General features: G+C 30.5%; 1 protein-coding gene across 12 annotated transcripts in view; it reads left to right on the top strand.

The window, feature by feature from the left end:
• mbl (splicing regulator muscleblind) overlaps positions 1-13,620 on the top strand; it is a 339,449-nt gene that overhangs the window by 307,678 nt on the left and 18,151 nt on the right. For 4 of the 12 annotated variants that reach the window (XM_073992621.1, XM_073992625.1, XM_073992627.1 and 1 more), the window contains 2 exons: positions 10,881-10,956; positions 11,471-11,800. The exons of 6 other annotated variants lie outside the window; for them this stretch is intronic. In XM_073992621.1, the coding sequence (XP_073848722.1) occupies positions 10,881-10,956; positions 11,471-11,483 (89 nt within the window). In that variant the 3' untranslated portion in view covers positions 11,484-11,800. Of the gene's footprint in view, positions 1-10,880; positions 10,957-11,470; positions 11,801-13,620 lie in introns of those variants that run through there. 2 more of the 12 variants (XM_073992628.1, XM_073992622.1) reach the window with 2 other exon arrangements.

Here is a 13,620-nt window from a genome sequence, read left to right on the forward strand (position 1 = left end):
TACTAAATATCCGCTAACAGCCCTCAAAAATTGATGTTAAAACTCCCCAAGTTTGGTCTGGAACTATTTTTTCTTTACACATTTTTAATAACATGGTTTTGGCTCTCGAAGATCATTAGTTAATACCAATGTATACGAAATACCGTCAAAAGTTTAATTTTGATACACCGTTCTAGAATCTAAATTTTCATGTTGGCCTTGAGAGGCATTTAAACGAATTCATCGGTTACGTTTATTCTTGAGCTCTGGTCGTCATAAAATTGGGGAAGAGTTCTTTGTTTCAATACAAAGAACTAAGAGAACTGATGAGTCCAAGTGGCGTTGGACGAAACTAGTATTCTTCGCCTTTCCCGAAATTAAATCAATTTAACTACATCCCACTTTAAATAAAACTTGCTGTTTTAAAATTTAAAAACGAATTATTTTACAACAATAAAATAATACACATCTCAACAAAACTGCCAAAAGTGAATCTTAAAAAATATTCTTCAAAGTCCACGGTCCCTTAAAACATATTCTAAAAAAATCGTTCTCCAAATAAAGTTTTAAAAAATCCACTACTTCGTCCTTCGATAATATATTTAAAATTGGGTTCTTCAATATATATTAAAAAAATCCCCTGTTTTGGTTCTTCAAAAAAATCCTTGATTTTAGTTCTTCTAAAATATTTTAAAATATCCTAAATTATAGCCATTCAAAAATATTGATAAAGGAATAATATAAAAATCTGCGGCTTTGGTTATTCTTTTTTATTTTAAAAACTTTTACATCTTGTCTTTCAAAAATTGCGTTAAAAATCTATGATTTTGGGATATATTTTAAAAACTTTTTTTATATTGTCCTTCAAAAATTGTTTTAAAAATCAATGATTTAAGGACTAAAACAAATATTTTTGGCATTTAAATATCATCAAAAAATTTCTTTGGAAAATCCACGATTTTAGCCCTACAAAAATTTTAAAAATATTTAATCAGGGCAATCATGAATATTTCACGCACGGAAAATAATGTTAAAAAGTGAAATTCTTTTAAAATCAATATTTGTAAAACTTTGAAAACTACTAGATTCGCTTAATTATGGCGTATTCGAATCGACAAAATATTCCCTTTTTGGGCATAGATATGGAAATAAAAAATTGTGAAATTGTGGAAAGGGAACGAATTCCGCGCGGAATTTTTATTCATGATTGCACTGAATATTTAAAGAAAACTGAAATTATTATTAAAAAATATTTAAAATATTAAAAAAAATATATTTTAGAAATATCCGTGATTTTGTTGCTTCAAACTATTTGAAAATTGCTTGATTTTAGCATTTCAAAAATATTAAAAAGGGACTACAATTTTGGCTCTTCAATATAAAAAATATTCAAAATATTTTTAAAAAATATTTTAGAAATATCCTTGATTTTGTTGTTTCAAAATATGTAAAAAGTTCTTGATTTTACCAATTCAAAAAATATTTTCGTTTAAAGAATTTGATATTTTCAACCTATTTGTTGTTATTGAAATGTTTGATTAATTCAAGCTCGAGGTCAATTTTAGAAATATTTTATTTATTTATTATCAATATTTCGCAATTTCTTGAATTGCATCTTCAGGATGTGATCTACAATAATTTTAAAGCAGAAACATAATAGAATAAAATTATTAATAACACAGAAGTTTTCATATAAATCTAACAACAATAAGTATCATACCATAAATTCGCTATAAACACGTAAAAACAAGTTGTCAATTTACTTAAACCTAGGGTAGCATCACTACCATCGTCTTCTGTTGTAAATATTGCACTGATTGTTTTCGGTTATTGCGATCTACAGTCGCTCCAAGCGAAAGTCGTACACCTAATGAAACTTTTTTAATTTACTTATATCTCCGACACAAAAAGGGATATAAAGAAAGTATTTACGCAGCTTTATAGTACATCTAGTCGACAATTTAGAAACACGATATATTAAAATAATCAACCCGTTTACATTGTTGTAAAATTAAAATATCTAAAATACTAAGAATTTTAGCACCAAGCGAAAGTCGTACAGCAATTATAAAGAGAAAATATTTTATAATATAAATAATCCTTCCGCATATTTCTGGTTTCAGTTGAATTCTGCAATCGATTTAGAATATTTTTGATCAGTTCTGTACAACTGTAGTGTAAAATATGTCACCGCTTGTTTTGAAAATCTCTCCTATAAGGATGTCTGGAAGAATAAGTCGTCTGGAGACATTTTCCATTTATAGAACCACTATAGACGATTTATTGTTCAAGCTTGGACTACAGTCTAGCCAACCCATGTTATTGAAGCAATTATTTAATACCAGTGGTCGCAAATAATAAGCTTTTATGTTTGAAGTCAGAGTTTTTACAGAAAGAACAACGCTTACCTTGGCCAATACATTATTCGCCAGGTAGTAAGAACTCATTTTAATTATAAAATCTCATAGTTCGATTCCCAATGACTTCAAAAAAATTATAAAACAACGACTCAAATCTGAAAGATAAGCCCCACACACTCGCAGATACACTGATTCGTTATGTTCTATTATTCGTGTATTAGACATGAAGCAATTTGTGGGATTTTTCACAATGTAATGTCAGGTTTCGCACAGAACTTGTTGCATCTATCAAAATTACACTCTTTTAAGAAAATTTAAGCATTTATCGCTATTGTTTTGATATTCTAAACATCGTTCTTGGACAAATTTATGTATAGCTTTTTTACGCCTTTTTTATCACCAATTGACAAGGTATTTTGGGATATATTTTAAAAACTTTTTTTATATTGTCCTTCAAAAATTGTTTTAAAAATCAATGATTTAAGGACTAAAACAAATATTTTTGGCATTTAAATATCATCAAAAAATTTCTTTGGAAAATCCACGATTTTAGCCCTACAAAAATTTTAAAAATATTTAATCAGGGCAATCATGAATATTTCACGCACGGAAAATAATGTTAAAAAGTGAAATTCTTTTAAAATCAATATTTGTAAAACTTTGAAAACTACTAGATTCGCTTAATTATGGCGTATTCGAATCGACAAAATATTCCCTTTTTGGGCATAGATATGGAAATAAAAAATTGTGAAATTGTGGAAAGGGAACGAATTCCGCGCGGAATTTTTATTCATGATTGCACTGAATATTTAAAGAAAACTGAAATTATTATTAAAAAATATTTAAAATATTAAAAAAATATATTTTAGAAATATCCGTGATTTTGTTGCTTCAAACTATTTGAAAATTGCTTGATTTTAGCTTTTCAAAAATATTAAAAAGGGACTACAATTTTGGCTCTTCAATATAAAAAATATTCAAAATATTTTTAAAAAATATTTTAGAAATATCCTTGATTTTGTTGTTTCAAAATATGTAAAAAGTTCTTGATTTTACCAATTCAAAAAATATTTTCGTTTAAAGAATTTGATATTTTCAACCTATTTGTTGTTATTGAAATGTTTGATTAATTCAAGCTCGAGGTCAATTTTAGAAATATTTTATTTATTTATTATCAATATTTCGCAATTTCTTGAATTGCATCTTCAGGATGTGATCTACAATAATTTTAAAGCAGAAACATAATAGAATAAAATTATTAATAACACAGAAGTTTTCATATAAATCTAACAACAATAAGTATCATACCATAAATTCGCTATAAACACGTAAAAACAAGTTGTCAATTTACTTAAACCTAGGGTAGCATCACTACCATCGTCTTCTGTTGTAAATATTGCACTGATTGTTTTCAGTTATTGCGATCTACAGTCGCTCCAAGCGAAAGTCGTACACCTAATGAAACTTTTTTAATTTACTTATATCTCCGACACAAAAAGGGATATAAAGAAAGTATTTACGCAGCTTTATAGTGCATTTAGTCGACAATTTAGAAACACGATATATTAAAATAATCAACCCGTTTACATTGTTGTAAAATTAAAATATCTAAAATACTAAGAATTTTAGCACCAAGCGAAAGTCGTACAGCAATTATAAAGAGAAAATATTTTATAATATAAATAATCCTTCCGCATATTTCTGGTTTCAGTTGAATTCTGCAATCGATTTAGAATATTTTTGATCAGTTCTGTACAACTGTAGTGTAAAATATGTCACCGCTTGTTTTGAAAATCTCTCCTATAAGGATGTCTGGAAGAATAAGTCGTCTGGAGACATTTTCCATTTATAGAACCACTATAGACGATTTATTGTTCAAGCTTGGACTACAGTCTAGCCAACCCATGTTATTGAAGCAATTGTTTAATACCAGTGGTCGCAAATAATAAGCTTTTATGTTTGAAGTCAGAGTTTTTACAGAAAGAACAACGCTTACCTTGGCCAATACATTATTCGCCAGGTAGTAAGAACTCATTTTAATTATAAAATCTCATAGTTCGATTCCCAATGACTTCAAAAAAATTATAAAACAACGACTCAAATCTGAAAGATAAGCCCCACACACTCGCAGATACACTGATTCGTTATGTTCTATTATTCGTGTATTAGACATGAAGCGATTTGTGGGATTTTTCACAATGTAATGTCAGGTTTCGCACAGAACTTGTTGCATCTATCAAAATTACACTCTTTTAAGAAAATTTAAGCATTTATCGCTATTGTTTTGATATTCTAAACATCGTTCTTGGACAAATTTATGTATAGCTTTTTTACGCCTTTTTTATCACCAATTGACAAGGTATTTAGGTTGTAAAAATTTGACTGCACATTGGAAAAATAAGCTTCCAAATATTTTTCTCAATCGATTAGAGTGTCGGGACACTAAAAATCAACTCATTTTGCACTTCGTGTATTAAACTATCCACAAGAAAATATTATTTATTTAATGTTTGAGTTATTTTAAATATTTCATATGTGTTTTTTTCTTAATAGTAGACATCAAAGTATTGAATAGCTTTGCAGTTTTAATTTTCGATACCTGCTGAATCGAAAAAAAAAGTTTTTGTAAAGTCGAATAAATCATTTTCTCATGTGGTTTCATAAAAACTATTTTTATTTCATTTTTACGCCTCTTTCCCATTTAATCTGATACAAGTTTCCAGAATTGACCCTCTTAATTGTAAAGAAGCACTGATGTTACACTAAATCGATCGTAGGATTTAACAAAAAACAGGAACATGTAGTAGAATTAATTATATTAACAAATACCTTGTCTTTATAATTGCTGTACGACTTTCGCTTGGTGCAAAAATGCTTAGTATTTTAGCTAATTTAATTTTTCAACAATGTAAACGGGTTGATTATTTAATTATATCGTGTTTCTAATTTGTCGACTAAATGCACTAAAAGACTGCGTAAATACTTTCTTCATATACCTTTCTGTGTCGGAGATATAAGTCAATTAAAAAAATTTCATTAGGTGTACGTCTTTCGCTTGGAGCCACTGTATGTATGTTCTTTGCTTTGCTAATTAGATTTCTGTAATTGAGAGCGCTGTTGTCTACATCTGTTTTGAAGTTCATTCTTGTTGTTGTTGGCACATTTAAAATATCTAGCATCTCTAGTGTAACGTTTGTTGTTGTGATGTTCGCTCTCCAACACTTTTACCTTATCGAAATCTGGGTGGTGAGTATTTTCTGCACAGTGGCTCACAAGTGCTGTTTTTGGTTTTTCATATTGTTGTCGCAATTTTAAGTCTGACTTGTGAGCCGAAAGTCTTGTTTTTAATTTATTTTTTGTAGTTCCTACATACAATTTTTGGCACGATTCTCTTTCATTGCCAGCACATGGTATTTGATAAATAACATTCGTTCTCTCAGTGTCTTCAATTTTGGATTTTGTATTTGAAAACAGAGATCGGAGTGTATTGTTGCATTTATGTGCTATTGTCACTTTTTCTTTGTTGTAAATATTCGATTTTTCCATTCTTTCCGATATGTTTGGGACATATATCATTGACTTGTAGACTTTCTCTGTTATGCTTTTGTTTTTTTTTTCTTGTTGAGAGCCATGTGTATAATTTTTGATGAGCGAATTTGTTAAATCCTGTGGGAATCCATTGTTATGTAGAATAGTTTTTATCTTTGCTATATTTTCGTGGTGGAAATCGGAATCACTAATATTTAATACTCTGTGTATAAGATTCTTTGCCGTGTTGACAATAATTCTCTTCGGATGTTTTGATAGGAAATTATTTAGTCTACCTGAAGCTGTTGGCTTCTGATACCAATCTATTTTTATCTTATTTTTGTTTCTTATGACAACTGTGTCCAAATACGGGAGTTTATTATCACATTCTTCTTCTATTGTGAATCTTATCGACACCTCCAAATAATAGTATGCTAAGTCTAAAAAGTGAGTTTTGCAGGAGAAGCTCTCAAAGTTTGGAATTTTTTTTGAACTTCAGTACTATGCTAAGTCAATATTTGTTTATAACTTCTGTTCGGATTGTCCGATCATTACCAAAATTAGACAGAATTTAAGTTAAAGGACGTTCGAAACCTCCAAATAATAGTTTGCTAATTCTGAAAAGCGAGTTTTGCAGGACGAGCTCTAAAAGTTTGAAAATTTCGTTGACCTTCAGTACTATGCTAAGTAAATATTTGTTTATAACTTCTGTTCGGATTGTCCGATCATTACCAAAATTTGACAGAATTTAAGTTAAAGGACGTTTAATATAAAAATGTAAAGAACTTGAAAACATGCTAAGTCGACTTAGCATACTATTGTTTGGAGGCGTCGTTATATCCTTATGATAACTGTTAAGTGTTTGTAAAGTATCTGGTATTGCGCTTGTTTTGATGATAGCAAATAAATCGTCCACATATTTTGTTAGAAAAGCCGGTTTTGTTGTCAAGTTGTCTATGCATGTGTCAAGTAGTTTCTCCATTACAATATCTGCTATCACTGGAGAAGCTGGTGACCCCATGGGTAGACCCCTTTTTTGTTTAAATATTTTGTTTTCATATTTGAAATATCTGTTCTCTCTTATACAGAAGCTTAGAATGCGTACGAATAAACTCTTTGGTATATTGGTATATTCCTGCAGCTCTTCCCAACGGCTTTCTATAATACTTATTGCGAGGTCTACCGGTATACTAGGAAAAAGTGAAACGACATCGAACGAAACAAGTTTTTCATCATTGTTGATAGTCAAATTTTCCAGCTTATTCCTAAATTGCACGGAGTCCTTAATATTATATTTCGAGTCTTTGGTTAAATTATTCAATATGTTGACGATATATTTGCACATTTCCCTACATGGTGCGTCGATCGATGAGAATATAGGTCTCAATGGATATTCTTCTTTATGGATTTTAGGCAATCCATATATCCGAGGAGCATTTGCCACGTCAGTTTTTAATCTTTTCTTTTCATTTTGTGTGATAAATCCATTTTTGAATAACTCTTCAACTAACTCGTTGTTCTTTCTTTGTAAAGTTGAAGTGGGATCCTTAGTCATTCTTTGATAAGTCATCATATCACCGACTATTTTCGGCTTTTCCAGTGAGTGTGATTCTCATTCATATGAGAATACTAGACACTTAAAGAGTTCGGGTTTTCGCTAAAAAGGCATCATTTCAAAAACTGAGAAGCCAATTGATAATTCCCTTCGCCGGGATGAAATCATGATATTGGTAGCGATCAGTAAAATTTTGCAACACTGTCAGTTCGTTTTGAAAAACGTTACTCTCTGTAATAGAGGGTAATAAATGAAGTTGAGCCAATGGGGGAATACTCCACTCAAGCAATCGAAAATGAGATTGAACTTCAACAATAAACAAAACAAACATTAAAAAAAATATATTTATTGAATTTCAGATAAATATTTGAATAATTCACCATTTTGGCCCTTTAAAAAATATTTAAGAAATCTATGATTTTGTCTATATCTTGTCGCTTCTCGAATATTTAAAAATCCAACATTTGGGGTTAGATAGATAGATATTTTTAAGCATTTTGAAATCCACGATTTTGACCCCTCAAAACCATTTGGAGAAAATCCACGATTTTGGCCCCTCAAAACCATTTGGAAAAAATCCGCGATTTTGGCCATTTTAAAATGTTAAAAAAAATCCACGATTTTGACCATTCAAAAATATTAAACAACACAATTTTTCCACGTTTCAGATTTTAAAAAATATTATATTTATTTATTTATTTATTTAAAATAAAAAAATATTATATTATACCTACGAATAATAATTTAAAAATCACATGGTCTTGGCTTTTCAGATTTTCGAAATATTGGTTTTAGACCCCATGTATGGAAGAAATCCGTTTCAGACAATTTCGAGACGACTTAGCCATGTTCGTCCGTCTGACTATCTGGAGCGCAACAAAAGTTGATCCTGCTGTTATTTCTTCCAAACTTAAATCAAGTTCAGAGATGTGCCATAGCGGTCCAATCTGCAAATTCAAAATTCACAATAACCCTCAATCCAACCCACCGGATTTGATCCAACATTTTATCTTTGTATTATTTCTTTAGACATAGATTAGGTTCAAATATGAAATAAATTGGTATTTCGGGTACCTCACACACTAAACACCAAAATTTACGACCATGTTTCGGATTGATTGTATTTTTTTCGCAAAAGGTTGACCTCACATTTTTTTCGGGGGGTTTCCGATTTGACCTAAACTTTGCTCATCGTTAAAATTCTTCCAAACGTACACCAGTTTCCAAGAAGTTCTATACCGGACAACATCTTTGCTTAGTTGCAGTTTAAGGGCTGTTCGAGGATCGTTTTGAAATTTGTGCGGAAGGTAATCCTTGTGTTCCGTGTTTCGTCGGATATAAAAAAATCCAACGGTGCCGTGATATTCAAAAGAAACCAATATTAGTCAGTTCAACATTTAAGGACAGTTCGAAAATTATTTTGAAATTATCAACTAAGGCCATATCGCTCGTTTACTCAAAGAGTGGCATAACTCAAAAAAAAACCCTTTCTGAGTTAGCAACTACTATTTTTTCTACGACTTTTATTTTATCTTGTGCCTTTTCATCTTGATATCTCTAAATTCAACGAGTTACAGCTTATTAACCACGAATTTGGCATAACAAAAATGTTTTTTTGAGTTAATGATGCACTAAACCACTTCATATCATGTTTGATCTTGCACAGAAATTTAGTACTTATATCTGGCTAGCTGTTTACAAAATATGGTCCAAGTAGTTATTTTAGGTTTTGTGTAATAATCTTTTTATGTTGAGAATTCGAATTTCAATCGCCAACTTAAAACGCGTTTTTCTCGAAACTGGATTTTTTGAGATGTGTCACTCTTTGAGTAAATGAGCGATATGATTCTGATTACAATGATAACATTTCTTTCGCATGCAAATCCATGCTTTCTGACATAATAAACCAAAAGCTCAAAAAATCCCAAGGGGACCAACTAGACATCAATCTAAAAGTATCGGAATGAATGACTCCCAATACTGGATCCAGTTTCAAAATGGTACCTCTTCAGCAAAAATTGAACACAGTTGCCCTTCAATCCAGTTTAACGCCACTTCTCTGATCGTGTTGAAATTTTAATAGAGGGTAGTCTTGGTGTTCGCTACTACTAGATTATACATTTTGCTAAGGGAAGCTAATACTTACTGATCCCAATAGTTCGGACCATTCCTTCGGACACCTCTTGCCCTTAAAGTTTAGTAGTCCTTGTTGCAACGCTATAATTTTATCCCGTGTCGTCTGTGTTGATTTGATCTGCTGTTAGCCCATTTAGGTCTACCGCTCCTGTTATTGTGTTTGCAGTCACAGCCTGAGGGTATTTCTCTGTCGGCAAAGCTGATTAGTCCTTTTTCATTGTATTTTTAACGGATGATAGTTCTTCAACAAATTTGCCTAAGAACATCAGTCTTCTGGACATGATAATCTTCAAAAACTTTGTTAAAATATCTGTGTAGATTTACATTCTATTACTCTTTCAAAATATTTCCATAAAAATACACAAGACTTTTTCAAATTTTTCAAAAAAAAAAAATTATTAAAAGTTGTCAGTTTTGATCATGATATTCATCAAAAATATCTCTATCTATATACCCTTAAAAAATCTTGCATTTTGAAAGAATGCGATAGTACTGAAAAATATGCGATTGTGCTTCAAAACACTATAAAATAAATTTTTACTAAAAATTTTGATAAAAATTAGTGCCCTATACCATTCCTTAATAACCCAAGCTTAGGCCACCTATAATCCCACAAAAACTATACTTAAATACCGGAATACACTGCCACGTAATCCAGCAATTCATGTTTATGGTGTCCTTTATTCCAATTGCCGTTAGTGTTACTTGAACAACAGACGAAATACGAGACGATGGCTGAACTACACATCGGAAAACGACAATGTTTGTTTTATACGTGTGTGTACGTGTGATGATGATGACTGACGGTGATGTCACACTACTGTCTATATTTAAACAATATTGTTGTACCAACACTAATGACTGATGATGAAGTTCATCACGAAAACAATCATGATGATGGTGATTATGATGAAGTTGATTATAATAATAATGAAGATGACGACAATGGCATTTTTAACGATAATTACTGGCGACACTCCTTTCAACGATTAAGTCGCAGAAAAAAAAACGCAAAGAAAATAGAAAATAATAATGAATTATATAGCAGAAAAATGGTATAAAATCGTAAGGACACTACAAAAATGACAGAAAAGCAGTAAACTTAAACATCAAACTTGAAAGAGTAGACGAAATTGGTGGTAGACCTTGCCACCCAACATACCATTTGAGTTTTTGTTCTTTTTTTCTAATTCAATTAGTTTATAGCGATAAACTTTAAAGACATTTTCTAAACGAATTAAATGAAATGAAAATTTCTTCTTTTTCGTGTTTCTTCTTTTGTTTTTTGTTACATTTTATTTGTGAAATATAAAAAAATGCAGCTCATAACTCCGATCGGCGGCTATTATATCACACACAGTGTCCTATTGTTATAAACGGTACTGTGTACATAATTAGGTATGGATCAATTTTGTTTTGTGCGAAAGCAAGAATTGGAAAATTAAACCACACTTCTTAGTCCAGGCTTAAGTTGTGCTTAAAAGCTTTTAAAGACACAAAACAAATACTAAGGACAAGACTTTAATTGTGTTTTAAAAATATATAATTTTGCCAAAGCTTTTAAGCTTGATTTGTAATTGAAAGCTTTGTCTTTTCAAAATAAAAACATTTGTTATATCTACAATGAATCCAAGCTTTTATTGTGCTTTTTAAAACTATATCAGTTATGCCAAGAGCTTTTAAGCTTACAATCTTTCTTTTAAACAAAAAACACCACTAAAATAGCTTTTCCAAACTTATTTAGCCTAAAGTAACTACTGTCTTCTATGTATAATTCTATAAAAACAATTTAAAGAAATCTTACAAATATCACTTATTATCATAAAGACATGTATAACAACCAAAAGCTTACTTGTCTTTTTTTCATTCTTGTTTTTTGTCTCTCTTCTTTTTTTTCTCCATATATTTCTAGTGCCATCATATAGGATATGTAACTGTGTGTTTGTTAACCATAATCGTAACTCTTAAAGCTCTCTGTTGCGTTCTCTCTTGTGAGCAAAGCAAATCGAAACAAATCAATACCGTAAATCAAAACAAATCACTTAAATGAAAATCATGAAAATCACTTAGGAAAAACTCAAACGCCTAGAGTCTAGAGAAAAACAGAAAATCCCTATAATGAATGATGTGCACCCAGTTTCATTCATATTGAAGACAAAATTAAACAAACATTCCCTAAAACAAAATGAAAAACAAAAAACCTTAAATGTGATATTAGAAAGAAACAAACAAGAAAAACAAATCCACAAATAAAACCCCCAGAAAACAAATCTCTAATGTTAAACACAATCTAAAAGTAAAGAACTAAGCCTAGAAACAGAAATGAAAAATCCCAAGCAAATTAAAATGTGAGTCAGCATTTATTTAATAAATAAATATAATTTTTTTATTTATATTTCGTTTTAACTGGCCATAGCTTCTTATAAGCTTTCTTAGCAATTCTATATCTACATATCTATCAATCAACAAGTCTGGTGTGTGTCTGTGCGTGTGTGTCTGCCTGTTGTATTCCTAGCTGATAAAACAAATATTTCCCTTCACAAAAAAAAAAAAAAAATATTTATTTATATATGGAAATCTTATATGAAAACAAAAACTCCATAACTTGCTGCTTTCTTTAGATATGTGCCAAAAAGCTTTGTTTTTTCTCTACTTCAAATCAATTTCTGCCTTCCAGTTATATTTTGTTTTAATATTTCATCTTAATTTACCAGCTTTGTGATGTATATTTTATGTTATTTATATGTTTGTTTATATACATTTATGATTGCTGTATTCTTATTGACAAAAAATATACTCAAGTTAGTTGTTTTTTTATAATTGACAATAAATAATAAATAAATACATTTTACATGTTTGGAAGTCGGATTAAAAAGCTTACAGATATGTAAGATTATTATTTTTTTTATACAGGACAGAATGTGGCCATAAGATAGAAATGATATAAGTTCAAGTTATTTGTACCCATACCATTACTATATTCTATAATGTGTTGCATACTTTTAGGATATACATTTAAGAAAAGACATGTAAAATAGGCATTAAGATCTTTCAATATCCCCCTTTTTGAGATAAGGTGGAGATATTTAAGGGGTGACCCCCACTTGTAAATTTCGGAAAATCGAAAAATTTTTATTGGAAAATTTGTCAAGTCGCACAGAGGGGAAACATAGGCCTAAAGTTGCTCAAAACTCAAAATATGAAAATCGTTTCTTTATGAAAAAATGTTGATAAACGGCAACCTGACTCTTTTCTACATTTGCTTTAATCATCCTCGACCTTGTAAGATTAACCGATCCTATGCAGCAGTCGATTGAACTCAGTCATATTGAAAACAAAAAGTAAATTTTGGAAAACTAAGAAATTAGGTGAACATTAAAATGACATTATTTTCGCGAAAATTTATATTTTTCAAGATTTATTGTTTAAGTACAGTCTCCGAACAAGATTAGCATTTAAAATTTTCAGATTGATTTTACATTTTTGCTCTTTAATAATGGTGATATATATCCTCTTTACGAAAATTTTTTATGATCATTTTTAAGATTACTACGATTTCAATAGTGAAAAAGTCTATTTCCCCGTCGTTTCCCGACCATAGTTTCTTCTAATGTTTTATGCGCTTGAGTCTCAAATATCAGATTCAATCATAAAAAATTGCGCATATTTGCGCCATTCCGAAAAAATCTAATTTTTCTCAACTAAAATATGAAGAAAAATTAGATTTTTTCGGAATGGCGCAAATATGCGCAATTTTTTATGATTGAATCTGATATTTGAGACTCAAGCGCAAATCTAATTTTTCTCAACTAAAATATGAAATATGGGCCACCGTGGTGCAATGGTTAGCACGTCCGCCTTGCACTCAGAAGGTCTGCGGTTCGAATCCCAGGCCAAGCAACATCAAATTTTCAACGGTGGCAAAATTCCCCCTCAGTAATGCTGGCGACATTTCCTGAGTATTTAAGCCATGAAAAACTTCTCTACAAGTGGTGTCGTAAGACACGCCGTTCGGACTCGGCAATAAAAAGTAGGTCCCATATCATTGAGCCAATATGAATC

This window comes from Musca autumnalis, unplaced genomic scaffold (assembly GCF_047663935.1).
Source record: "Musca autumnalis isolate F117 unplaced genomic scaffold, ASM4766393v1 scaffold_5, whole genome shotgun sequence".
Lineage (NCBI taxonomy): Eukaryota > Metazoa > Arthropoda > Insecta > Diptera > Muscidae > Musca > Musca autumnalis.